The 26,588-nt window shown below is 58.0% G+C and overlaps 2 protein-coding genes across 9 annotated transcripts; both read right to left on the bottom strand.

Annotated features, from left to right (window-relative positions):
* Positions 1-98: 98 nt before the first annotated feature.
* Positions 99-3,526, bottom strand: HSD3B7 (hydroxy-delta-5-steroid dehydrogenase, 3 beta- and steroid delta-isomerase 7). Of its 3 annotated transcripts, none has more exons than XM_045786046.2 (7): positions 3,378-3,526; positions 2,840-3,011; positions 2,475-2,630; positions 2,110-2,218; positions 1,932-2,031; positions 1,592-1,754; positions 99-1,128 (listed from the first exon to the last, which is right to left on the bottom strand). In XM_045786046.2, the coding sequence occupies exons 2-7, from the start codon at positions 3,003-3,005 to the stop codon at positions 713-715; spliced, it is 1,110 nt and encodes a 369-aa protein (XP_045642002.2). In that variant the 5' UTR covers positions 3,006-3,011; positions 3,378-3,526; the 3' UTR covers positions 99-712. The 3 variants fall into 3 exon arrangements, with proteins under 3 accessions (XP_045642002.2, XP_045642001.2, XP_045642004.2); XM_045786045.2 differs by having other exon boundaries at positions 2,840-3,007; positions 3,368-3,496; XM_045786048.2 differs by having other exon boundaries at positions 3,368-3,473.
* Positions 3,527-3,987: 461 nt separating this feature from the next.
* SETD1A (SET domain containing 1A, histone lysine methyltransferase) lies at positions 3,988-26,405 on the bottom strand. 6 transcript variants are annotated; one of them, XM_087868594.1, is made up of 19 exons: positions 25,765-26,405; positions 24,814-24,978; positions 24,501-24,596; positions 22,463-22,733; positions 21,019-21,140; positions 20,563-20,792; positions 19,418-20,270; positions 18,477-19,262; positions 17,958-18,134; positions 17,736-17,823; positions 16,848-17,005; positions 16,605-16,692; positions 14,446-14,787; positions 7,670-8,716; positions 7,059-7,231; positions 6,865-6,975; positions 6,575-6,694; positions 4,904-5,041; positions 3,988-4,814 (listed from the first exon to the last, which is right to left on the bottom strand). In XM_087868594.1, exons 2-19 carry the CDS (start codon positions 24,961-24,963, stop codon positions 4,641-4,643), a joined length of 5,124 nt encoding a protein of 1,707 aa, XP_087724720.1. In that variant the 5' UTR covers positions 24,964-24,978; positions 25,765-26,405; the 3' UTR covers positions 3,988-4,640. The 6 variants fall into 6 exon arrangements, with proteins under 6 accessions (XP_087724720.1, XP_087724718.1, XP_087724722.1 ...); XM_087868592.1 differs by having other exon boundaries at positions 25,726-26,405; XM_087868596.1 differs by lacking the exon at positions 25,765-26,405 and adding an exon at positions 25,560-25,716 and having other exon boundaries at positions 14,446-14,733.
* Positions 26,406-26,588: the final 183 nt, after the last annotated feature.

Below are 26,588 nucleotides of genomic sequence, written 5' to 3' on the forward strand. Positions count from 1 at the left end.
CTCACTTCCTTCTGTCCCCGCGTGGGACAGGCGCCGTGGGGAGGGGGAGACAGGGTGGAAGGCGGGAGGGGGGGCTGGACAGGGAGCTGGACGCGGGCTTGGATAAAGAGCTTTAATCCAGGCCTCAGCCAGGTACAGCGCAATGTTGTAGGAACCAGTTTGGGTGCAGGGGTGAGAAGAAGGGAAAACACACAGATCTGCTTAGGCTCCATTGAAAAGAAAAGAGAGCTGTCTAAAGGTGATAAATGTTTTTAAAATAACGGGACGAGGACCCCCGAGGAGGGCCGAAGGTGGTGGGAGGAGCCAGAGGTATCTTCACTCCGAATCCAGGCCCGAGGGTCATGCCTGGACCTCAGAGGGCCGGCACGCAGCCCGGGGAACTCCTCCTCGCTTGCTGCTTGGAAAGCCGGAAACGGGACGGGGCGGTTGAGAACGTCAGGCGAGTCGGACATTCGCCAACCAGCCGGCAGGCCCGGGCTGCGAGGCAAGACACGCCTGTCCCAAGAGCCTGCCCTAGAACTTCGAGGCGTGAGGACACGGACTCCGGGCTCGTGGATTAGAAACGTGGAGAGCTGTAGGGACAGCCAGGGTGGCCCCAGACCCATCCTCCGGCTCTAGAATGCAGCCCTCCCCCTCCCCCCGGGTTTGAGGGCGCCGGACCTGGGCGCATGTGCGCATGTGCCACGCTGGGCTCCAGGCCCTCGCCGCGCCGTCACGGGGCGGAACCCTCCACAGCCCGCACCCAGCGGATGGTGCGGCTCCGGCTGTCCTCCCACGAGAACAGGGGCTCGTAGCCGAAATGGCGCCGAGCCTTGTCAGTGCTCACGGTGAAGGTGGTGTTGGCCACGGCCAGCGTGTAGGGGTTGAGCAGGGGAGCGTAGAGAAGCAGGGGCCGCAGCAGCCACTGCAGCAGGGCGTTGAGAGCAGCCAGAAGCATCAGCAGCCAGTAGGGCACCAGCAGGCGGGTCTCCACCAGCCGCAGTCCGCACGGGCCCAGGAACTCCATGTTGAAGTCCTCGTAGCTCTTATAGGGGGACTCGTCGTAGCAGAAGTACACCTGGCCGCCCAGCAGCGCCGTTTGCCGCTGCAGCTCCCGGGCCACCAGCACGTGCATCCAGGCCACGTTGCCTGCCGGTGGGGGGAAGGGAGGCCGATGTGGCCCTGAGTGCCCCGGAACCCACGGAGGGGCTGCTCTCGTCTGGGCCGGCCCGTGTCGCATCCGGGCCCACATAACTAAGGCCCTTGTCAAGGCTGCTTTCTCCCCAGCCCCTGGAGCCACCCGCCCTCCCGGGCCAGCCTGGATGGATGCTACTTCTCCGGCTGCTGCTGGGGGGGGGGGGTGGGCGGGAGGTGCTGCTCACCTAACTGCGGTCCTGTCCTCGCCGGTGACGTGGTTTTTACACCAGCTCCCCCCCCCCCCAGCTCGCAAGGCAGCCGTTTCTTCTGGGGTCATGCAGACAATGCCCCCGGATCCGGCTACTCTGGCCCAAGCGGGGCTCGCCCTTCGCTGGCCGGGGTGCATAGCGCCCACCCAGGACCCCAAGGGCCCTGCCCCATTCTTAGCCTCCCCGCTGTGGAGCCGGGGCCATACCCACATAGACCCGACCGTGCTCCACAGAGGCCGGGATGGCCCGGAAGAGCCGACCCCCCAGGCGAAGGCCCTGGTGGTAGAAGTCCCGCATGATCTGGTGGCCTTCGCCGTAGATGCCGGTGGGACGCAGGGCACACGTCACCAGGGGCAGCCCCCCATGGACCTGGGGGCGAAAGGCAGGCATAGCGAAGATCTAGGACCCAGCAGCCTGCCCTCCGGCCCGGGCTCCTCAAATTGGAGATAGAAGGGAGGCTGCAGAGAAGTCCCACTGGCGCTGGCTCTGCCGGTGCCGGGCAGCCCTCCCCACCCCAGCTTTGTGTCTCTTCACCTCCTGGCTCACCTCCCTTCCATTGGCTTCCAGGACCAGCTGCTCAGCTTGGGCCTTGCTACAAGGATAGGGGTGTTTGTGTACTGCTTCGTATGGGGTGTCCTCATTGCCCCTAGTTGAGGGAGAGGGAACATTCTTAATGTTGAGGGAAGACGGGCCTCCTCAAGTACTGAGGGGAACCTCAGCTTACCTGTAGAAGGGGTGGCCTTTGATGTTGGGCCCCACAACCTCCATGCTGCTCGTGTAGACCAGGAACCGTGTTCCAGTCTGCACACAAGCCTCAATCACGTTCTTTGTGCCTGGGAGAGGTGGTGGGGAGGGGAAGGGTGGGCCCAAGCGAAAACTTCCTCCCTCTCTGCATCTCTCCCGCCCGCCATCTCAAATCTGGATGAGGGCCCGTGGCTTCCTTCCCCAGGTCCAGGGAACACCACAGCAGGGCTGCAAGGGCTGCCGGAGTGCCATTACAGGGACAGGAGGGTCCAGAGGACAGGTTTTCACAGGAGAATCCCAGAAGTCAAGGTCAGAGAAGGGGCAGGGAACAAACAGCCACCTCACCCTGCACGTTGACCTCATAGATGGTCTCGGGGCTGGCCCTGCCAAACACATCCACCAGGCCAGCTGTGTGGATGACCACGTGGGCTCCAGCCACAGCCGCGGCCACCTCGTGGGCCTGGGTCACATCCCCCTGGATGGCAGTCACCCGCACGGGCCCTGGTAGGGATAGGGGCACCCGGAGGCAGTGTCAGAGCTGGGGCCGCCAGCCAGGGGCTGGGCTCAGCCTCCACCCTGAGGAGCCCCATGTTCCCGACGTGACTCATTCATCCCAACCATGTGCACTGGAAGGATCTAAACAGGCATCATCTTTTCCACCCCCGCCAAGGGAGCCCGCGCACTCTCGCATCCCTCCCCACCGCGGTCACCTGTCTTCAGCTCCTCCAGCCAGGGACCCAGGTGCAGGTCAAAGACCCGCAGCTCCGAGAGCCGGGGTTCCCGCTGCAGAAGCATCCGCACCACATGCTCCCCCAGGAAGCCGCAGCCACCTGTGACCAGGTACACGAGCTTCCGGATCTCGGTAGCCTCGGCCATGCCTGGCTGCGGAAGAGAACCCGAGTTGCTGGCCACCGCCTCCCCGGGGGCCGCCAGCACTCCTGGTACTCCTAGCTGGGGCCTCTGGCCTAGTGGACTGGAGCGGCGATGCCGGGCCCGAGGGGCTCCCGAAGCCTGGCACCGGTGGTGCCACAGCCGGGCTACCTGCCCTCTGACCCGGGCAACTGCAGTTCCTGAGATAAGAAGGGTGAGGGCCTGGCGCTTAGGGCTCAGGGGTTGAGCTGGAGGGGGAGGTTCTGGGACAAAAAATGGAGGGCAGGAGGTACAGAGCTGAGCAGGAAAGGAGAGGGAGATGGGAAGGGCTGGGACTAGGGAAAGGGACCTCCGGGCCCTGGCATCACCTTTGCCTACCTGCAGCCACGGTCCCAGGATACCCCAACTGGCCACCGGAGGGGCCGTCTTCTTGCTTCGCCTGGGCCAGCCGGCCAACACACCGTCCCCTTCCGCTTGCTCCTCCTCCCTCCTGCCCCATTCCAGGAACAGACACGAGCCCAGCCTCCACCCCTCCGTCCCCCGCACTCTTGCCAGAGGGCGCCCCCTGGCGGCCATTCTGCGCTCCACCGGCGTCTGGTTCCAGCAAAGAACTTGGGGAAGGGGGCTGAAGCCAGAACCCGCTGGGTGGGCCGGAGAATGGAGCAGGTACAGTGACCTCACACCCACGGCATGACGTCAGTCCTCCCCTTTTGCAGGATTTCCCAGGATCCCAGAAGCCCAGCAGCAGCTGTGGTTCTGGGAAGGAAAGGGAGGCCGACCTTGGCCCAGCTCTGGCTGACCTTGGTGGGGGATTTCTGGATGACTATTCCACCCTAATAGGTGGCCCAGAGCAATGGTGGTTGAGTCTGTAGGTCTACCCACCCCAAACTTCAGGCCACCCATTTCCCCCCCTCTTCACTTGACCCATCCTCTGTCCTTAAATCCCCGTTCCCCCACCTACTCTTCCCCAAAGATACTGACCAAGCACTTTTGTACAATAAAGTTTAATCACAATTATAAAAATGTGGCGTTGGGTTTGCGCTATTAACATATGTACAATCCAGCCCAACGGGAAGGGCCCGCCCCCCCACCATCGTGGCCTGGCGGAGCAGGAGCTTCCAGATGCCAGGGTGGGAGGGTGACCCACAGGGTCTGGCAGGAACAGAAGATGAGGCAGGGTTCCAGGCACGGAGTCCCTAGGACTGGGGGCACAGGGCCCCCCCCAGGGGGAGAACATGGCCACTGCCCCTAGAGACCCCTAAACTGGGGAGGGGTGCACGCAGGGCACAAAGGGGAAGTCCCCATTAACACAAAGCAAGGGGGCTATGCAGCCCCCCAAGAACAGGATCTGTACAGGCCGGCACCCCAGGTTTCCACAGGAAACAGCTGCTGGCAGCTACAAAACATTTACAGCTTCTTCTCCGCAAAGAAAAAAAAGTTAGGGGGTGGGGGGGCAGGGGCGACGGGGGGAGGCAGAAGTTGCCTCAAGGGACTGAGGCTCCCTCGCGGGGCTCGGGGCTCCCCAACCCCGTATCTGGCGACGGGGAAAGCGGGGCCTGCAGAGCCCGCTAAGGCCGGGGGACGGGGAGCTCAGGGCACCACGGGGCATAAATAGGGGCGCGGGCACCAGTCCTGCCCACCTCAGTTGAGGGAGCCGCGGCAGCTCTCGGTGCCGCACAGACACGGGATCTTGTTGTCTTCCAGCGGGAACTTGTAGTCGTAGGTGATCTCCTCATCCACGCCGATGGGCTGCTTGGAGTAAATCACTATCTTCTTCTGGGACTCGATGGTGATCACCTTGGCATAGCAGTTGGGCTGCGGGGGGGGGGGGGGGGAGCAGTGTGAGCCGAGGCCCCCACCCCCGGGCCCCCCCTGCACCCCCCCACACCCGGGCCCCCGCGCACCGTGCAGCAGTGGTTGATGAACCTGGCCAGGTTGCCGCACTTGGTAGCGTCGATGATGGTGTCGTGGTCCACCCGGAACAGGTAGCTGCTGCCGATGCCCTCCTGCACGTAGCGCTTCTCCCGCATGTCGGCCACCATCTGGCAGAACGGGGTGCCGCCTCGGTCAGCTTCCTGCCGGGCCACGCCTCCTCCCACCAGCCCCCGTGAAGGGGCTCCGGACGCTCTCCCAGCCACCACCCCGGGAGGGCCCCCTCTCTGAGGGTCCCCCCCAACCCGACACCTTTGGCTGCCGTTCTGAGTCTCCCAAAGGGGACCTCAGGGAAGTCTGCAGGGGGCAGGGGGCGGGAGCTGCAGCCACCGGCTCCTACGGTGGAGCCCCCAGTCTACTGTGGGGCCAGCCCAGTTCCCGAGATGACACGGCCATTCCAGAGGCTGAACCCTAACCGTCTCTTCTCCCAGGCCCTTCTCTCTCCCGAACAGGCACTGCTGCCTGTTGGCTGCCACTCGGCGCCACCAGGGCCCACAGTCTTGTGTGAAAGGAGTGACTCCTATTTCCCAGAAAATAGGACGCTCAACCGTCTGCGCTCTCTCCTTGGCTGATCTCACTCTCTTCTAGGGCTTCAGCTGCCAGAGAAGTGGGGGGGACCCCTCCCAAACTCCCGTCTCCAGCCAAAATCCACCTCGGCAGAGCTGCTGGGCGGCATCATCTAGATGTCCCCGGGGCCAACTTCCCATGTCCCGAATGGAACTCGGCTCCACCACACGGCCGCCCCTCTGCCTCCCTGCCCGCCTCGCTGGCAGCCCGGCCCACGCCTAGCTGCTCAGAGCAGCACTGAGAAATGGCTTCGCCCACCCCCGGCCCCCGCTCGCCAGAGCCAACTTGTTGCCAGCCAGCTGCCTTGGACCCACAGACTCCTCTCCGAGACCTTGGCTGCCACTGCCTAGTCCAGGCCACCTGGGCCTCTACGGGATCTCTGTGACAGCGCCCCTGCTGGTCTTCACCCCTAGCTGTCCCTTCGCGCTGCAGCCAGAGGGAACCTACTGACTGCAGAGCCTGTTACTGCTGGGCACTTGCCGCGGCCTCCCTACTGCTGGCCCCAGCTCACCAACCCGGCTCCTAAGCGCCACGCAACCTGGCCTCCACCGGCCTCTCTAGCCTTCGCTGTGGCCGCCGGCCCTGGTTTTTCCCACAAGTCATACTGACCTCCTTGCCCTAAGACTATCCTGCCTCCGGGCCTTTGCACATGCTGTCTGGCAACTGGGAGCACCCTTCCCCTCATCTGAGTCTGGGAGCTTGTCATCATCCTTCAGCTCCTGGCTTCCACAACACTGTGTGCCCACGGCTGCTGCCTCCCTGAACTTCCCCTTCCTGATCAACCCAACGCCATCCTTCGCTGCAGTTCTTTGTGCAGTGGCTGTCTTCCCCCACTGCACTATGAGGCCCTTAAAGCGAGAGACAACCCTGGTCTTGCTTCTTGCTGGATCATTACCATCTAGTTTAAGAGCACCCGTTACTAACTGTTGATGGAAGGAAGGAAACACAACAAGGCAGGTTTCACCAGCTACGTCCTGGAACCGGGAGGTGATGTGGGGCTTTACCCAGAAATGAGGTGGTTCTCATGCCAGCGTCCCGTGCTGCCATCGGACTGGGGGCTGGGTACAGGGCCTCACCTGGCGGATGTTCTGACCCACGTATTCGATGACCATCTCGTCGGCTGCAATGGGCTCCATGGCAAACAGGCCCCACTCGTGGATCCGGCTGCGGCCGAACCGGAGCTTCTTCTTCCGGAACTAGAGGGCAGGAGGCGACATACTGTGCTGCTGGGTGCCTCCCTCCACCTAACTCCTTGCCTCGGCTGCCGTCCTCCGAGGGGAGGAGCATGCTTTTGGCCCCGCACCGCCGCGCCCGCCCCCAGGACACTCCGGGGCGCTGCCCCCCTCCCCCCAGGCCGGCCCCTCACCTTGAGCTGGTTCAGCTTCAGCAGATCGCTGTCCATGACGGCAGAGGTGCCGATGGCGCTCAGCAGCCGCCGCTGCTCGGACCGGCGCTCCGAGAGCACGCGGTTAGTGCCCTGGAGAAGCAGGACGTGGGTAAGGGACAGGAGAAACCACGGGAAGAGATGCCAGCGGGCCAGGGAACAGGGCAGGGCCTCACCTGAGTGTCCGCTCCTTCCAGCTGCCGGGCCGAAACAGGGCACACATCCAGGTACCTGTCCTTTTCCTTCTTGCTGATGGGGTAATAGCCTTCGCTGCGCGCTGAGCCTGTCTGGTGCTCACGGGGCCCGTCCTGGGGCCGCCGCTTGCGTTTCGGAGTGCTCAGGTTGGTGAGTGCAGGGTGTTAAGGAAGAAAATGGGTTCCTCACTGGCCAGATCCCCGGGGCCCCCTCCCCTCTGTCACCCCAGGCCCAGCCCAAGGAAAGGGTGACTGACCTTAGCTGGAGATCCCAAGCATTGTTTAGTGTGAGAAGGACAGAAAGATGGAGAGAAGGAAGTCTTAGACCTCACCTTTTTCTGCCAGGAAGACTTTGGGAGGCAGAGAAGGGGCAGGAGGCAGAAAGGATAGAACGGCCTGGGGGCCAGATGAGAAACACCCAGGCCGAACGTGGCAGAGAGCACCGGACAGTGGACAGCGAGGGAGATCAACCCAGAGGTTCGCTGCCATCTGAGGGGGCCACCACCCGGCTGTGTGACCCCGAGGAAGCCTGCCCCCACCCCTGGGGCCCGCCCTCGTGTCCGGAGCAGGCCGGCCTCCAGGGCCCAGGATATTGGTGTGATGGACCCAGTGGGTGTCGTTAAGCCAGTCAGCCCCGCTGGTCTGCTGCAGCAGCCGCTCGTACGTGAGCCGCAGGTAGCCCATGTCCTCCAAGTCCAGGCCCGAGTTCCAAATGTCATACAAGATGGTCATCTGCTCAAACTCACTGCGGGGCTCGAAGGTGGGGGGCGGAGGGGGCGGAGGGGGCGGGGGGGGCCGCCGGCGCCGGGCATGGGAGCGGAGGCTGCGCCGCCGCACAGCGCCCTCCCCGTCACTGCTGCTGCTGCTGCTGCTCTCCGACGACTCCGACTCCTCTTCCTCCTCCTCCTCCTCCTCCCCCTCCTCTTGCTGCTGCTGCTGCTGCTGCTGCTTCGGCTCCTCGGCCTCGGCCACCACCACCTCGGGGGCCTCCAGGACCTCATCCGCTGGGGAGCTGAAGAGGGCCGCAGGGGCAGGAACTGGCTCCAGGGGCCGGGGGGCCGGCATGGAGGGTGGCGGCTTGACGGCCAAGGCGTAGTTGTGCTCCAGGAGGATGTGGCTGAGCAGAGGGCCCGGGCGGTCGGCCTCGTCCGATGTCTCTGTGGCCTCCGAGTCGTCGCCAGGAGGCAGGGCAGTCAGCCCACGACGGGCCGGGGTCAGGGCCAGATCGGCCAGCACCGCCAGGTCCACTTCTGTCCCTGGCTCGGCTTCCTCCTCCTCAGTAGAACGGCCTCGGCCCCCGGCCCGGCTCCGACCTCCTCGGGACACATCCTCAGGCCAACTCTTGACCAGAGACGCGTGGTCCAGGGGCAGGTTTCGAATGGTCCGCTCCACGGCCCGGGGGACTTTGCGGGAGACGGGGCCAGGAGACTTGGTCTGCGGTGGGGCGGCCGGGGGAGGCTCCGGCGCCGGTGCCTCCTCCAGGGCGGAGAAGGAGACAGTTTTCCGGCGTTTCTTGGGTGGGGGCAGCAGGGGGATAGGAGAGGAGGGGCGCTCATCGGGGCGGGGCGCAGGGGCCGGGGGCCCCGCCGGTGGCTCTGCGGGCGGCTGGGGCATGCTGGGAGGCGGTTCCTCCGTGGAACCTGGGGAAGGAAGCACGCAGGGAAAAGGAGAGGGTCAACAACTCAAGCCAATGTCACCAGAGGCGATTCCTCGCGGGCAAGGCGCTGGCCAGCCCCGCTGGGGAGTCCACACCCAGGCTGCCCGCTCTCCTCCGCTTCGGGCAGACACCTGGCCTCGCTCAGCCCACAGAGCTGCCTCACACCGGCACGCGCGAGGTCCTCGGCACCGCGGGCCCCGTCGGCAGGAGGACATTCCGCATCTGCTCGTCCATATACCCGACGAACGTTCACTGAGCACCCACTGAGTCAGGCGTGGGGAAAACGAGTCGAGCAGACACCCCCAAAACCCTCACAGAGCTTACAGTCCAATGGGGACAATGGCAGGAAACGTACAGCCTGAACCGTGGAGAGTCGGGACAGGGGCTCTAGAGAAACAAATGCTTAGGCTCTAACCTTTTTACCAAGACTGGTGGTGACTGAACTGTGTCCAAGGACTAGGCACACAGGCCAAGACAATTTCTGCCAGCCGCACGGCACGATGGGGACACGGTTAGCCCTCTCTAAATTCAAATATCCGTTCTTTCAACTACGAACAATGTTCTCTGCTTAGGGATGTGAAAAAGACACAACGTAAGCAGCTAAATCTTTGTATTAAAACACGGCATGAAATTCGTATCCTCCCCAGGACCTGCCAGATAGCAGGACGGTTTGCCAAAGTGGGGAGGGTTCAAGAAGACTCCCCTAAAGAAGTTGAGGGTGAAGCTGAGACCCCAAGGATGGGGGATGGCCTGGGGTGGGGACACCCCGTCTCGAGCCAGTGGTGCCATCTTTCCCAAGAAGCACATTGTCCCTCTGCTGGGATCCCCAAGTCTGCTGCTGAGTGTGGGGGTCTGAAAACAGCTCAAGACGGACAACGCCTCGTCCCCGGGGCAGACCCTGTCTTGCGGACTGACCCTCTGCGCTCCGAGGTTTCAGCCACCGGAACAGGCACGGCCTTTCAGACCTGCCTCTCCCCTCCTGCCTACCGGGACAGCTCACATGCAGCTTTGAGCCCCAGCTCCGTGCCAACTTTGTGAAGGCTACCCCAACTTCTTGAGACGCTGGTAGTAACTTCTTCTCAGAACCAGAAGGCTGGTGGTTCTCAGGCGCCAGGCTCGGGGCGGCAGCAGCAGACTGAGAACTAATACTTCGCACCAAGCATCCGTTAACGACTCATTTCACTCCTCACCACCAGCCCGTGAGGTGGGTACTATTATTAAACCCAGCTTACAGATAAGGAAACGGAGGCAGAGAGAGGTTCATAACTGGCCCACGGTCACACAGCTCACTAATGCCAGAAGATCTGGACCCCAGGCAGCCTGGGCTGAATTCCGAGCTCCCTTCAACCGCCCCGTGCAGCTGAGGGACCCGTGGTTTCATGTCTGGCTCCAGCACTCCCAGAGCTAAAGGGCTGCCAGCTCCGGGCCGACCCGAGCAGGGAGTGCTCAACCTGTGTCCACGACCTTAACAGATGTTCCCCTGCCGGCACCCCGAGCAAGGCCTCAGCCTGCTGTCTCCCGAGCCTCTGGACGGCACTTGGAATCTCAGCCAGCAGTGAGCCACACTCTGGAGCTGGTGAGGCCCAGGTGCTCAGCCCAGGCCCTCCAGTTTCTCCAAATTTCCTTGTTTCTTCTCCTCCCCTCTGCTGTTCTGGGGCAGCCCTGCCTCTGACCCATCATCCCAACCTAGCTGCCGTGCCCTCTGGAAGCCTGGCTCTTGAGCAGAACGAATTCCCCACCGGGCTCGGCTTCTTCACACAGATTTCTCTTTTGCTTCCTGTTCTGAAAGTAACCTGGCCATGCCTTTCATTTAGGGAGACAAGTTTTGGGGGTCCCTGCCCAGTCTATACAACTCCTAGAAGCCAAGGTTTCTACAACGTGACCTGCCCCACTCCCTGCCTCCAGCCAACATTAGCTGATGACTACCTGACCCAAGCCAGGCCAACCAGAAACTTCCCTGAGAATAAGGATCTAAAACAGGAGTGGGTTTCTCCGTAGGGGTGGACAGAAACAGGGGAAGCCCGTCTGCAAGAGGAATGAATCAGACCAGAAGACAGAAGAATGGCAAATCCCAAGGCTTCCAAGTCCCATCTTTGGGTTTTACCAGACAAGCCCTCTCTTGCCATCGGGCCACATACCCTCTCCCCAGCCATATCCTTGGAACTCGAACATCCCCACTGTTCTCCAAAAGCCAAGGGACCTGCCTTAACCTTCCTGTCCTCTCAACTTGCCATCCCCTCAGGGACTGTTCACCCCATTCTCCCTTCTCCAGTGCCTTCCTTCACTCATTCCCAGCCAGCCTTCCCCACTCACACAGACCTCGGTAACCCCCGGAACGGCCCCACCCGGGACCCTTACCCTCACCCTCTGACGCCTGCCCTCTGATCACAATTCCCCAGGTCCTTAAGTTCACCCCACCGCACCTGTTCCATTTCCCACCTTCTAGCTCCCCCAACCTGTCACCTCCTCCTAAGTGAGCCGCTTTCCTTCCTGTGCCTGCACGCAGGGCCCTCACTGTCTTCTCCTTCCACAGCACCTTTCCACAGCCTGCAGCCACCACCGCCACCTGGAGACCCTCCAACCCTGACTCTGCCCAACCACCTGCATCGTCTCCTTCACCCCTGACTCCCAGTCTCAGCCAGGCATCTGAGTCGCAAGCCCGGTCCATTTTCATCCTCATTCCCCAGGGCTCCTCCTCCACCCATCCCCCGTGCTCAGAAAATGCCTTTCCTTCCTACTGCAGAGTGAAACAGAGGGTCCTCGGGCATGAAAGCCCACATCTCTGCCTCCCCAGTCATGGGTGCACGTGCGTCAGGCCTAGAGGCCACCCGCCCACCCCCACAGGTGCTGCGCTCTCTCCCAGGCCCGTCTACCTGCCCCTCTTCCTGCCCTGACTCTACACGCTTAACTCTTACCTTTTTAGTTTTCGAACTACTGACCCTCGGCCAACCCTGCATTTTCTCGTCTCTCCGATCCCAGCTGGGTGACCTCAAGCATCTTACTAAGCCTCAAATTTCTCATCGGGAAAAGGGGAGGAACAGGGATAGCGTGCGGCCTGCATGAGGAAACAAATTCGCAGTGTGCTAGGCCACGAGCCTGGCACACAGGAAGCACTCAAGAAACGTTAACTAATACTACTCATCACGGCCTTTCGAGACTCTTCTTCACAGGAGTTGTCTACCATTCCAGAAGACTGGTTATCTCTGTCACCTGCCCTCACTCCTCTAACACCCCGTAATTTGGCTCCAGTCTGACCCACTCTACTGAAACTGATAAGGTCACCAGTGACCCCCTAACTGCCAAATCCAACAGAAGCTCCCCCTATCTTACAAGCTCCCTTCGGCCTGCTGCTACACACCACTCCCTCCTTTGGACAACCAAGCTGCCACGTTTCCTTCCCATCTCGCCGACAGCTCCTACCGGGCCTCCTCCGGCTCCCCTTGGCCCACCGAGCTCTCAGAGGACTGCAAGGCGCTGGCCCCTTCTCCTGTTCCTTGCGTTGGTCTAGGGCGTGTAAGCACACTCACACCCATACCTGCGCTCCCCAAGTATCTACCTCGTTGCCAGCCTACTGTTCTCTCCAGACCTTCAGACCTAGTGATCCAACTGCCTGCTGGATATTTCTTACCTGGAGGCCCCAAAGGCATACCAAAGTCAACCCCAGGTACCACGTGAGCTTTCCTCCTAATGCCAGTTCTCCCTGTCTTCCTTTTCCTGGGCAGTTGTTTAACGAAGTGGTTCACCTCCTCAACTGCTCTCAAATCCTCACCCCCACTTCCACTCCGTGCACCTCACTGTAACCAGCCCTGCTTTGGTTCCTGCCCTTCACCGACCTGCATCCCTTCAAACCCTCACAGGGCTCACCCTACCTCCCTCCTCACCTCTTCCAAACCGCCCTTTCCTACCAGGATGATCTTGCTAGCAAAATGCAAAACTGGCCATGCCCCACTCCTTCTACCTACCCTACTGAGAGTGATGCCCTCTGATCACCAGCTCTTTTGCTATCGCTGGACTCAGGAAAGGCTGGAGAGGCGTCTTAGGATTGATGAGAGCCTCGACTCCTCTCGTGAGGTCTGCCCCAGAGCAGAGTGCAACAGCGCTGGGACGTCTTCATGTGGTCATTGCTCATCTCGGACCACAGATTCTCGGTAACATTAGAGAGACGTGTGGAAGGCCACATGCATTTACAAAGCCTATCTTGAAAACTGACTTACGGATGCCATCCTAAGAACACCCTACTCCCGGTTACTGCCATTGTTGGCCTTACTTACTGCAACAGCTCCTAGCCTCCCCACACCACCTCTGGCCCGTCTCCAAGCTCTCGCTGCACTGCATCTTTTCAACACACGAATAAGATCATGGCACTCCTCTGACGGCATTTCTGCTGCCCTCAAGATAAAGACCAAATTCCTAATGGTGCCGACTCCTCTCGTACGGCCCAGTCCTTGCTCACCTCTCCAGTTTCAGCCTTCCAGCCTCCCCTCGCTCCCCACCATCCGGAAGGTTTGTTTTATGTCTTCCAACATGCTGTTTCCTCTGTCCTCAGGGCCTTTGCACATGCTAATCAAGCCCGCTGCCTGCTCTCCCTTGATTTCAGCCCAAGGATGCTTCCGCAGAAAAGACCAGCAAAGACATCCCCACAGATGTGCTTAGGTTCTCAGAGCACCCTGTACTTTTCTCTTATGGGGCTTCTCCATTTGTCATTACAGATTTTCTGAGGTATTTATTACTCCACTAAACTGTTTCTCCCTATAGACCGTAAGCTTCAGGAGGGTGAGAACAGGGCCTACCGTGCCTACCACTGCACCCCTTGCAACTGCCACAAGTACAGAGGACTCTAGAACAACACGGGTTTGAACGGTGCGGGGCCGCTTAGACACACGCTTTTTCTGAAAAATACCATAAAGTATTGTAAACGTATCTTCCTTGTGATTTGAAGATTTTTTTCTCTTACTCTCTCGTAAGAATATAGCCTGTGATACGTATAACGTACAGAAAACGTGTTAAGCGACTACTTACATCATCAGTAAGGCTGCTGGCCAATAGAAGGCTATTAACAGTTAAGTTTTTGGGGTGTCAAGAGTTACAGGTGTATTTTCAACTGTACAGGGGGTTGGCGCCCCAACCCCCGCCTCGTTCAAGGGTCAACCGTACTCAGTAAACAAATACCCACTGCCCGAATGAACGGCTCACTCAGAAAAATAAGTTATGTATACGTGCCATAAAATAACAATCGAACGTACAAACCCACAAGGCAAGGCAAAGGCAACACAGAACTCCCGAGCCAGTGCTGGTCACGGCTGTCTCCCACCCATTTGTCTGTTTAATCACCTGCAAGTACACACGCCACATTAAGGCACGAGCTCAAGAAAAATCAACAGGAGGAACTTGTTAAACTGGGAATTTTCTCCTTAATTAACTGAGAAAGAGACCATTCTGGGACGGGCGGGAGGGGTGAGAGAGGCCACTGCTGTCCTTACTAGCCGCGCGCCCCGCTCCAGCTCCACGAGCTGCTCCTGGCAGCACAGTCTGAACGCAGCCGTAACTGTCTCCAAGGGAGGACCGACAGGACATGGTGACTTCTGTCCAACTTGTACGCTTTCAAACGAAGTCACATACCGGTACACTGCTCATGAATGTGGACCCCACTGTCCTCACAAACACAGACACACACACACACGAAGACCAAATCACCGGCTGGGCACCACCTACCTGCAGGTCTTGCTGGAGACTTCTCCTGCTCAGGGAGAGGCGTGGCCGGGGAGCCCGCAACCCGCTCTGGCTCGGGCTCTTCCACGGGGGCTGGCGGGGGCGCGGGGACATCTCTGGGGGGAGGTGATGCGGAGGGTATGGTTGCTGGCCGCTCCTCTTCCTCTTCCTCTTCCGAGGAGGACTCAGATGATGAGGAGGAGGAGGAGGACGATGAGGACGACGATGAGGAAGACGAGGAGCTGGATGAGCTGCTGCTCTCGGAGTCCGACGTGCTATCATTTTCACCATCTGAGTCAGCATACAGAGAACATTTGGAGGACGAATCGCTTTCCCCGTCCTCGCCTGGAAATCCAGAAGGGGCAATCAGGCGAGGTGGGAACACCCCTCACTTGGTCAAGCCATGGGTCCGTTCACTGCCTCGCTCCTACGGACAGGTTAGGCTCTGTGCCAGGGGCTGGGAAGTGCAACCCTCGAGGAGCTGGATAAGCACACTCTTTGTTCACAGTGAGACCAACTTCAGTTTGAAAGACCAGGGGAGCGTGGCAAAGGGAAGTCCTGGGTTCTGCCTGGAAGATGCAGTCAGGGGACAGCTCCCTGGGAGGGGAACGCTCAAGTCAAGAAGGACAAGTAGAAGTACAGTAGGAAGATACGAGGGCTAAACGGGGGTGTCAGAGGTGAAGGGAGATGGGAGACCTGAGACCGCTAAGCACGCTTCTGTGACTACCGAAGCTTTTCCCAAGCTTCTTAGAGAAGCTGCCGGGACGAGACTCATAAAAAACATCCCAGGGTAAAATGAGCTCTAGAAGGGTCATGTGCTCTATGCCTCTGGGAAACGGCAATATGTTGGAAGGACTTTACAAGAAGGTAAGAATTGTGAAGTGTCTGAGGAACACAAGCGGATGAATTTAGACTAGACGGTGGTGGTGGCCTAGGATGAGTCTGGAGGATGGCGAGATGGAGCTGAACAGATAAACAGGAGCTAGGTTATAAATGGCCCAAAGTATCGGGCTGAGGAGTCATCCTCTAGAAAATAGGGAGCTAGAAATAGACTTTATGGAGGGAAGTCACAGGATCAGGTATGCGCCGGAGGAAAGAGAATTCCATCTGCAGACTGGAAAATGGACTGGAATGGAGGCGGAAGGATGGAACCAAAGACAGGGCAATCAGTCAACACCACTGCAGAAGACTCTAAGTGAGAAAGACAGGCCCGCAGGAACCAAGAAGCCAACAAATCCCAGAAACGGTGAGGCAGTGAAACGGACAGAAAGCGGTGACCAAGTGGATGTGTGGCAGTCTCCCCACTCAGAGCAGGTGACCCCGTCCTCTGCCTTCCCGAAAAGACAGGCTCTCAGATCATCATTCTCCCCATCTGGCCTCTGCTGAAATGGCACCTCTCAGAGGCGCTCCTTCTCCAAGAGATCTAGAACAGCCCATCTTTCCCCAGCTCCCCCACCCGTTACTCTTTACCCCAGTAACCTAGTTTCTCTTCTTTCAACTACATATCTCTGTCCAAGGTGCTACTATTTGTTCGTTTGTCAAGTCTCCTCTTCCCCTCCAACCGATCCCACGTTCCATAAAAGATGTGTCCCCAATACCTAGAACAGTGCCTGGTACGGAGTAGGGGCTCAACAGCTAGCTCTGAACAAACAAATGAGAAGCAAGGCTAAACCATGAATCCAGACTCAATGGATGTGGATGGACAAACAGGTGTTCAACTAAAGAGCGGAGCTGTGTCTGGTGATGGCAGTGGAGGGGAGGGGAGAAGAGAGGAAGGGAAAACACGGCTCGGCGGCCGGGCCTTCAAAGAGCAATGCTCAAAGGCAGAAAGGCAGTCTGGTAGCATCGGGCGGCAGGAGAACTCAGACCCCTCATCTTGAGGGGCTGGGAAATTCTGCTGGGCTGTCTTCAGGAGAGAGTCGCGCATCAGCACAGGAAGAAAGCAGAAGGGAGCGGTCTGGGTATCGGAGTTACTATTTACAATGGGCCAAGGGTTCCAGAAGATGGGGCTAAAAGACAGCAGCTTTTGGGAAGAGCAAAGGAGGCTGATACATCCAGCACGAAGTTTCTGTGGGCTAGACAGCAGCAGCAGCAAAGGGCTAGACAGGCAGCGGAACCCCTTCCTCCCCAAGCCAGAATTCTACCGTCCTGCCTGTACTTACCATCTGACGCCTCGGTCTCCTTCTTTGCAGTGTCCGTGGCCTCCTCGCGTTCTTCATCTTCTTCATCTTCCTCGTCCTCCTCCTCATCCTTGAAGAAAAGGACAAATAGGGACTAACAAGAAAAAGACAGTTGTCCTCCAGGAGGCACAGCTACCTGGGCTCTAGCCCAGAGAGGAGGTGGCTATGGGGACGGGAACTCAGGAGGTAGGCTCTTGGCAGGGAGTGGGTGCCATGGCCGCTCACCTTCTCAGAGGAGGACTCCTGGGATGCCTCCTCTCCCTCACTGTCCAGAGCAAAGGACTTGCGGTGCTTGCCCTGGGTCTTGCTTCGCTCTTCGTCTCGCTTTGCGGGCTTGGTCCCCGGACGTCCGGGCTCTCCAGCCTCCTTGTCTCGCTCAGCATCTAGGCCCAGTTGCATGGCAGTTAGGGCAATTTACCATCAGTAATAACAGTTCCCGTTCCCCTGGCCTGAAAGGAGCTTTGCACACACCATTGATCTTCCTGACGGTCCGACCAGACCTCATTTTACAGAAAAGAAGCTGAAACTCAACAGAGAAACACAAAAACCCCAGAGCTACGTAGCATTTTCTATAGTTTAACCACACCACACCCGTTTAACCTTTCACCTTTCCCGGGTCGGGTGGAAGAGGGAGCGGACTTGTTACGCCTGCCCCAAGAAAATAGCACTAAGGCCAATGGGTCTCCAGGGAAGCCAATCAAACTCGATAAGGACGTTTCCTAGCCATGTAAGCCACCAACCAACAGCTCAGACCTAGGCAAACTGGAAGGAAGGTTGGAGAAGAGCTTAAGCATTAGATGGGAAACCTGGGTATGCGACCTGTTTAACCTTGAAACTCTGGGATTCTAGATGTTGAAGTTACCGTTTCTATTTTACACGGGAAATATGAAATACAGGGAACTTCAACCAGCACACCAGAGTAAGAGCCACAACTAGGACCCAGGGATAACCCTACCTTAAGCTTCTCACACCTCTCAGGGCTGCTTTAACTCCATACCGAAACCTCTACTTGGCCACTTGCCCCCAGACACCTTCCCTCTTTCTCGCTGCTTCCTGCGTTATCAGAACCTAGCACCCTTTCCCCCTTCTGCTCCCACCTGACCTCCCACTCACCATCTTCATCTTCCTCAGCTGGAGTGGAAGGACGGGGCCTCTTTTCCTCACTGGCCTCTGAAATTTCCGAAGGCTCTTTTCGCTTCACCTGGGGCATGGGAAGAGATGGGGCCTGTTTCAAACTCAAACCCTCATGGTTCCCAACCACCCCTACCTACCCCAGGGAAGGGAGGTCCCTACCCCGCCCTCTCCTCCGTATGAGGCAAGACCAGTTCTGGGTACCTTGAAAGAAGGCAGCCGCAGGGCCCCTCGCAGCCCTGACCCAAAGGCGAAGGCCTCGATGCCCGTGGTACCCCCACTCTTGGCCCAGTCTACGAGGGACAGCAGGCCCGGCTCTTTGAGTTTCGTCTTCTCTTTATCCTCCTCCTTGGCTTGCTGTTTGGCTGCGTTCTGGAATGGCTGCAGGCAGCAGGGGGACTGAGCCCCAGAACCCAGGCGCTCCCTCCTGCCTCCTGCCTGAGAACTACTCCCAGGTCCCAGGAATACAGAAATGCATCTACTCACTCCTCTATTTGACACAGGTCTACACCCCACCTCCCCGGCGCCAGCCCCAGCACAGGCATTTTCTCCGAAGTCTGCTCATTTAGTCCACCCACCTTACAAAGCAGCTACTATTATTCCCATTCTACAAACGGAAACACTGAAGATTGAAACTCAGAGATTTAAAGGCCTTATAAGCCCGAAGTCTACTTCCTCCAATGGAGTCCCGAGGTTTCCCCAGTCCCAGGCATTGCCCCTCACCTTGGCCTTCTCTTCTTTGCTCTCCCACCACTGGTCAAAGGCTCCAAAGGCCACATTCTCCACCATCTTGCGGTTGAGGTCTCGCTGCATGATGCTCTTCATCTCTTGGACAAGGGTGGCCAGCACACGTCCCACGGTGCCTGCTGATGGTAGGGCCTTGCCCTCTGCCGGCTCTGCTTCCTCCCTGGGAGGTAGCCTGGCCTCTTCTCCTGAGACTGAGGAGGAGGGCAGGGGCTCGGCTGCCATGGGCAAAGGCAGGTGGTAGGCCTCCCGGGAGTAGGCCCCTCGGCCTTCTTGCCCTTGCGTGTACAGAGCATAGGGTAAGCTGTAGGCTGCCTCTTGGGGGGGTGGGAATGGGAGGAAGGCCTCCCCAAAGGCTCCACTAGGGGGACCAGCTGAGGCAGCAGTCAATCCCTTGCCCTGCCGCAGCTGGTGAAGCCGAGTTAACATCTGCGTCTGCATCTGGAAGGACATGGGCATCCCTCCCCACTGAGCCCCAAGTCGATCCATGAGCTCTAGGGAGTTCACAAAGTCATAAATGTGAGGGGGTGGCGGAGGAGGTGGGGGGTACTCGGGGGGTGGTGGCCCATCAGGGCGCGGTGGGAGGAGGTAGGCAGGCTGGTGGGGAGGATAACCAAGGGGCAGGGAAGCCAGGTAGGGAGGGGGAGGAGGGGGCGGAGGCGGAGGGGGTGGAGGCTGCTGGGGGGGTGTTGGGGCCGGAGGGGGTGAGCCGCCCCTGTCATCGTCGGAGATCTCCATGTCCTCTCCAGAAGAGCATGGAGAAGCCTGTAGGGGTGCAGAGGAGGGTCACAGAAAGCTTCCGCCTATTCCCTAGGCTTTTCCTCAAATCCGTGCTCTTGTCTAATTCCCTTCTCCCCCCCGCTGGGCCCAACCCTGCCTCCCGGATCCCAGGCACCTCTGCTGGCTGACCCCAAGCTCACCTGGTTCTGTCCGTTGGCCTTGGGAGACTCCCGGGTAGCCCCCGGTTCCCCACTCCCTGTGGGTGCCACATCCTCAAAATTAGCTGGGGCTGGAGGGGGTGTGCAGGGCCCGTGACCTGACCCAGAAGGCACCTCGCTCCCTGTGTCTCTAGACCCAGGGCCTGTGGTGCTGTTCTCTTCCTCTTCCTCTGTGTCAGAGGCCAGGAAAGAAAACTTGGAGCGCTGCTCCTTCAGCAACATCTCGATGCGGGAATCCAGGCTGCTATGTTGAGCGAAGGGCACACTCTCATTGGTGGTCTCTGGAGCCGGGGAGCCGGAGCGGGCAGGTGAGGCTGGGCGGGGGGAGGTCCGAGCTTCTTCTCTCTCAGGGCTGGGCCCCCCCCCACCCCCACCTCCACCAGGTTCTGGAGGTTCCGGGGGTGGGGCTTCTGAGGCAGGAGGCCGGTAGTCCTGGTCAGCGGGCCGGCTGGGCTCAGGGGGCAAGTAGGAGGTGTAGGAAGGTGGGAAGCGCTCAGCTGTGTTTTCAGCAAAAGATGTCCCAGGGGGCTCCTCCCGAGTGGCCCGGCGGGGAGGGTAGGAAGCATGGCGTTGGTAGCGAGTCCAGCTTTCATAATACGCTGGGTAGTTAGAGTCAGTACCACGAAAATGAGAGGAGGAGGACGAAGAGGAGGACGAAGAGGACGAGGACAACGAGGAGGAGGAGGAGGACGAGGACGAGGCAGTGGCTGCAGTCGTGGTGGAGACAGCTGTGGAGGTGGTCGTGGGGGCTGAAGATGCGGAGAAATGGCGGCGGGAGAAGGAATCTTGGTAGCTGTTCTCCGAGCGCCGGGGCTTGAAGGAGGTTGAAGTGGTGCTGGAGAGAAAGTGCAGGAGTTAGCTGGGTTCGGCTCTGTAGGACCAAACCCTAGTGTCCTGGTTCTCAGGACCCAAAGCCCGTTGAGACACCACCCCCCCCAGTGAAGATCTAAACGCTGTTGAGTTTCTAGCTAGACAGTGAGTTCCCTGAGGAACAGGAATTTGTTGGCTGACTCCACAGAGAAACCAGGACAAATGACTCCCAACTCCCTTTTAGAGAGACTCCAGGTTTCTTCTTCCTAGTGGCAACTCCCAGAATCTGGGGGTCCCAGAGGGTGTTCACTCTGCACCTGCTGGAGTAGGCAGAGTCCTGAGAGTAGGGGGTGCTGCCCCGAGATGTGTAAGGGGTTCCTTGGGAGGACTGAGGGGTGAACTGGCCAAAGGAAGATGGGGTGTCTTGTCGACTGCTGGAGAAGCTTGTGTCCTGGGAGCAAGGGGTGCCATTGCCAGGAGTGCCCACGCCAGTGGTGCCTGCGGGGTAGGCAGCCGTGTCAGAGGAGGAGCGGCGGCGGGATTCAGTCTGGAGGACAAAAGTGAGCAGAGAGAAAAGAAGAGATCAAGCACCATGTGACAACTTGCCCTTCCCCGAACCAAGAACCCCAATTCTGTCTTTTGAAAGCATCTCAACATCTTTTCTTGGTGCTTGCTATCCTTAACGGTCAAGTCCAGAACCTCCCAAATACTGCTCCTGGCACCTAAGCACTGTGCCCACGTGGCTAGGGCCAGGGCAACCAAGAGCTACTTACCGTCTCAGTGGCTGCACCAGAGCCCTGGAACTTCTCACTCAGGGCCTTGCCTCCCGTGGGCACCGTCTGAGGGGTGTAGGAGCCATTGACTATCAGTTCATAGTATTTCATTCGCTGTTGTCCTGGAGGAAGGAAGATGGGAACCATCAGAGTCAGACAGAAAAAACTCCTCCTTCCTGATTTGTATTTCCCACTTCTTTCTCAGACCTGAAGTTTCCTACAATTTCTCGGAGTCCTGGGTTCAGGGATTTCAGTTACCTTACCTCTATCTTTGGAACCTTCTATCTCATCTCTACGTAACGATACTATGAACGACATACTGAATGACACTTCGCAGTTTATAAACAAACACCTCTACTCATGTTACTAAGTTGGATGATCGCCAGGAGAGAGAAGCATCGGTACCCCTATTTTATAGGCTCAAAGAAAATTGACCTGCACAAAGTCACAAAGTTGGTCAGTGGCAGACTGGAATTCAAACCCAGGTCGTCTGATGCTAGATCCCACCATGCTCTTCATCCTACAAACTAAAGGTTGCAAAATGGCAGCCTGAGGGCTAAATCCAGGCCACAGCTGTCTTAATTGCCTTACAAAATCATTTAAGAAATGGGGGGGGGGGGTGCAGCATTTAAAAACCCTGAGATTTCCGGGGCGCCTGGGTGGCACAGCAGTTAAGCGTCTGCCTTCGGCTCAGGGCGTGATCCCGGCGTTATGGGATCGAGCCCCACATCAGGCTCCTCTGCTATGAGCCTGCTTCTTCCTCTCCCACTCCCCCTGCTTGTGTTCCCTCTCTCGCTGGCTGTCTTTCTCTGTCAAATAAATAAATAAAATCCTTAAAAAAAAAAAAAAAAAAAACCCTGAGATTTCCCACAAAAGCCTAGACTTCTGACTTAATAACATAACATTACTTGGCAATATTAGTCCTCATTCCCACTTGCAAACTGGCTAATGCCAACTCACGGCTGCCTCCTTTCGACAGCCCGGTACTCTACAGTCCCTCCTAGCCCCCCACTGCTTCCTGCTGCCTCTAACACAGGACCCCAGGCTGCTTCACTCATCTGTACAGGTCCCAAATTCTCGATCCCAAATTTCAAAACCCCAAGAAACTCCAGCCCAAGCATTTTTTTGGAATTTGATCTCAAAATCTGATCTGAGGCGATTTACTAGTTTTTATGGACGCACCTAGCATGACCCTTCGTACGTATTCTTACAAATAGCCGTGTGCTAGACTACAAGATGCTACCCAACCCTGCCAAAGATCACTCACACAAAACACATAAAAGCCACGATTCCTCTGTAAAATTCTGATTTCAGAAACACAGCTGGGCCCAAGAGTTTCTCATGAGGGATCATGACCCTGATCACGCGCCTGGCCCCAATAGGCTTCTGCACGTACAGTGTCTGCTGGAGCTCAACCTCAGGCAGCAGGCTAGAGAGCCCTCACCTTTGATGTCGAGCTGGGCATGGATGATGTTGCCCATGACGGAGGTAAGGTGGAGGTTTTTGACCGTTTCCTTGGCTCCCCGGGTGCTAGTGAAGAGCACACGGGCCAGGCCCAGGTGCTTGCGAGTACGGGGGTGAAGAAGGATCTCTACCTCTTCCACCTCACCGTACTTTCGGCACATATCCTTCAGGAAGGTCTCCCGCACGTTGTCATTCAGCCTCGCGAAAGTCACTTCCTTCAGGGGGATCTGTCCGATATAGAACTCATCCAGCTGTGGAAAGGACAGGAGTCTTGAGTCTGGGGTCTCCGTACTGACCACGGTGCCTTTGCCCTTTGCGAAACTTGGTCCAGAGAGAGAAAACCGGGAAACACGGGCAAAGAAATGGGGAAAAGGGCCCCAACGAGTGAAACACAGACTGACCCCTCTCTGCTCTGAGCTCTTCTCATCACAGAATAACGCAAGAACCAAGAAAAGAAACGTACAACTGAGAAACATACGACGAAGAAACGAATTGTAGGGAATAACTCACTAGTTTAGCTTCTGCCATGGACTGGGCACTAGGAATACAAAGATGAAAAAAAAAGATTCCTGTTCAGAAAGCAGGTAAAACAGACACACACAGTCACAACAGGACATAAATGTCAGCATCAAGTGTAGACAGGGGGTTTGGGAGCCCAGCGAAGGCGTGGAGGCAGGGAAGAAATTCATAAAGATGGTCTCATTCCTATTTGGCCTTTTAAAGGCTAGCAGGAGTTCACCAGATGACAAGGACTTGTAGGACACGGAACTATAAAATAACCTGGCATTTTCTAGGAACTGCAAAATGTAGAGTAGAGTGGAACACAGGTGTACACTATGAAAGCAGGAGATGAGGCTGAGTTAGACCAATAATCGTACGTGCCAATGCACAAAAACATGGACTTGGCAACGAAACTAATATAAGAGTAAAATAAAAAAGACAAACGGCAGAGTGGAACATGAAATGGGAGAAGAGAACGGAGGCGAGGAAACCCGGTAAAATGACTATAAGAGTCTGCATTAAAAAAACAGTAGTGGAAATACGAAAATAAAGATAAAAAGAAAATGGGTTTAGGAAAAACAGTCAACAGAACTTGGTAACAGTTTATGTAATAAAGGAGAGGACAATCAAAAGACGACTCCCAGGTTTCTAGTTTGTGCAGCTGGGTAGATGACGTTACCGTTCATCAGTAAAAGGGAAACGGGGGGAAAGCAGGATTAAAGGAGTAAAGATAACTTGTTTTCAATCTCTTGAGTGGGCTCTGTCTGTGGGGCCTCCAGATGGAGCTGTCCCCCTACCAGGGCACACAAGTCTGGAGTTCAAGAGACTGATTTTGGCTGGAGACAGAAATTTGGAAGTCACCATTGTTTCAATTATAGTCAAAATTGTGGGCATGAATAAGACTGTCCAGAGAGCATATACAAAGTGAAAAAAAAATGGACTGAGAGAACCTTACAAGCGATTTATTTAAAAAGGAAGGAGGATAAAGAATTAGTGAAGGAAACCAAGAACCACCAGTTTTCAAGGGCCAGTCCAAGGCCTGATGAGTATCCTGTCTAGACAGGGAAATAGAAATCTTCTGAGGAAACAAGATGGAGGACCAAGTGACCAAATGAGGGGTAAGGAGCAGACGACTGCAAGGATGGAGTCCCTGGCCTTGTCACTCCCCTTAACTGTTGAGAAACTGGGCTAACACACCAGGGCACTGTCATGCTGTGTGTTTTCAGGAGTACACAGTGACGGGTATAGCAACTAAACATGCCTTTACTTTATCCTTCAAGAAGTCAGCCCCTGCTTGGAACACCTCACCTATACAGTTCTAGAAGATAAACACAACTCTTCTCCAGAACAACCTAGTCCAGCAGCCTCAGAGATGATAAGATCTGGTTGTGATCCCTTCATAGAAAAACCCCCTTCCCCCTTTTATTAGCTTATGTTGAGACGAAACTACCAGGATGGATCCTCCAGAACCCCCCTCCCCCAAGGGCCACCACACCCAGAATCTAGCAGATACATACCTTAAACTTAGGGACTGGGAGGGAAAAGTCTCTGTTTTTGGACCTGACATGGCAACGGGGGTCTTGGAGGTCTTCCACTGGGATATACTTCGAGTCCTAGGAAGAAAAGCAGGAACAGAAAGACAGTCAAGGTGAAACCATGCTGTTGAGCTCTAGGAAGCGCATCTGGAGCCCCACATGCAAAAGAGCAGGGTTCTGATTGCCCACTTTTAAGAAGGCAGGCTATGGGTATGGGAGTTCAGGGTCCTCAACGGTGGTAACAGAGAAGAATGGGGCCCGGAGTTCCCTAGATGGCAAGGCCTGGCGCACTCACGTTGACACTGAAGTGGACTCCATCGTAGCGGTACACCTTTTGAGAAGGCCTGCGCAAGGCAGGGTCCAAGGCAGGATCCACGATGAGCTTGTAGTTCCGCCACTGGAAGCTCGGGGCTTTCTGCCCATCTCCCCCACCTTCCTGATCCATCTTTGCTCATTTACACTGTTAGGAAAAAGGAATACGCAAGTGGGTTTAGGACTTAGGCCTGACTCCCTTGCTGCCCCTCACCCGACTAGCCCGGACTTCAGGTCCTCTCATCACCCCAGTTTCCACACCTCACCATGACCCGTGGCTCCCCCAGATTTTCCCCCAAGTACCCTCTTTCACCATAACACCCCATTCTCTCTCCACCTCCCAACTCTACCCTCAGGCCCCCAGGCCCATCTCGCGCCCCCTTACCTTCCCGCTCTGCCTAGCGCGCGCCCCACTTGGCCTCAGAGCAAGACCCCTCCCCCGCCCCCTGGCAGGCCCCGCCCCCTCCCGCCTCCTCACCGGCCAGCGGCCCGGGCCAAGCCCGGCTCTCGCTCCCACACACCCGCTCGCGTCCCCGCGCCCCGATCCTCTGGCCAAGAGGTGGCACCTCTTCGGGGCGTTGGAAACACCGCGAGACCGAGCCCGAGACCCGGCTTCGGCCCCGAATCCGGGCGGGGGGGGTGGGGGGAACGCGCGCCGCTGCCCTCTCCTCCCGCCCCGGCGCGATCAGCCCCCCCATCTCCGCGCACGCGCGGCGAGGCCTCACTCACCCGCTCGTGGCGAGCGGCTCCCCCTCCCCCCACCCCGCGCGGCACCTTAGCGGCGCGAGGCGGCGGCGGCGGCGGCGGCAGCGCGAGACCCGGCCCCGCAGCGGTGGCGGCGGCGGCGCCCCCCCACCACCACCTCCCCGGCGCGCGCACCAAACACCACCGCCACCTGCGCGAGGCCCAGCGGGCACAGCGTCTACATTCGCACTTTCGCCACGGGTGCCGCCAGGAGATCCACGGGGCCGAGGAAAGCGGCTTCCCCTCGGCCGGCGCCCTTTAAGGCTCGAGAGGTGCGGCCCAGGGAGCCTGGAGATTGGCCGCATTCCCCGGAGAGTGGGCTTCACCACGACTATCCAGCTGCTTTGGCCTGGGGTCCTTGACGAATCGGCGGCGACGGAAGCAGCGACTAATCCCTGAGGAAAAGGGGGCGGGGCGGAGGGGAGGAGGCCAGCCAGAGCTGGGGAGATTTGAGTGGCGCGTTGAACAGGCGCAGATTCGTCAGGCGGGCGGGGCGAATCGGTGGACGGGATGCGCGCTCCTTCGCTCCTCTTTCCTGCTTCTTCCTCGCGCGGCCAAAAACCTAAAAGGCTGCAGATTCGCCACAGGTCCTGGCCTCACTGTCGCCTCCCCTCACCCGCCTTGGTGGAGTCAAGAAAATAATGCCTGGTTAGCTAAGCCCCGTTGGCAGAGTTGGCCACTTTTTCTGGATCTTTCTTAGTAGTACAGCTTAGGGGATGCTCAATTCCGACCCCAGGGAAATGGCTACGGCCCAAAGCTCCCCTCGGAGTACGATGAGAATTTTCGGCCGGGTATAGAGAAGCCCAAGTAATTCTGAGGAAGAGCCGGCCTAGCGAATCTGCGGGCCCTCCTGTGGGCGGGGCCAAGGCACCGCGCGCAGAGGGCGTGGCCAGGGCGTGTAAAGCCCGGCGTCGCGGGGGCGCTTCCTGTAGGACCCACCGAAACAGTGCGGGCTGGGAGGGGCGCCCAGAAGGTGGAAAAATACAACCAACAGTGGTGACTCAGGCCGTTTGC

The sequence above is a fragment of the Ursus americanus genome, chromosome 2 (genome assembly GCF_024610735.1).
Source record: "Ursus americanus isolate L20-20 chromosome 2, mUrsAme1.1.p, whole genome shotgun sequence".
Lineage (NCBI taxonomy): Eukaryota > Metazoa > Chordata > Mammalia > Carnivora > Ursidae > Ursus > Ursus americanus.

What these genes read in the sequence shown, in the direction of transcription:
- SETD1A (XM_087868594.1), bottom strand. Translation starts at nt 24,963, where the DNA reads ATGGATCAGGAAGGTGGGGGAGATGGGCAGAAAGCCCCGAGCTTCCAG. An exon ending in AGGAGTCCTCCTCTGAGAAG is followed by an intron (nt 16,693 to 16,847) that starts GTGAGCGGCCAT and finishes CTTTTCTTCAAG; the next exon opens with GATGAGGAGGAGGACGAGGA. An exon ending in GGAGACCGAGGCGTCAGATG is followed by an intron (nt 14,788 to 16,604) that starts GTAAGTACAGGC and finishes CTGGATTTCCAG; the next exon opens with GCGAGGACGGGGAAAGCGAT.
- HSD3B7 (XM_045786046.2), bottom strand. Translation starts at nt 3,005, where the DNA reads ATGGCCGAGGCTACCGAGATCCGGAAGCTCGTGTACCTGGTCACAGGT. An exon ending in CTATGAGGTCAACGTGCAGG is followed by an intron (nt 2,219 to 2,474) that starts GTGAGGTGGCTG and finishes CACCTCTCCCAG; the next exon opens with GCACAAAGAACGTGATTGAG. An exon ending in TGGAAGCCAATGGAAGGGAG is followed by an intron (nt 1,755 to 1,931) that starts GTGAGCCAGGAG and finishes TTTCGCCCCCAG; the next exon opens with GTCCATGGGGGGCTGCCCCT.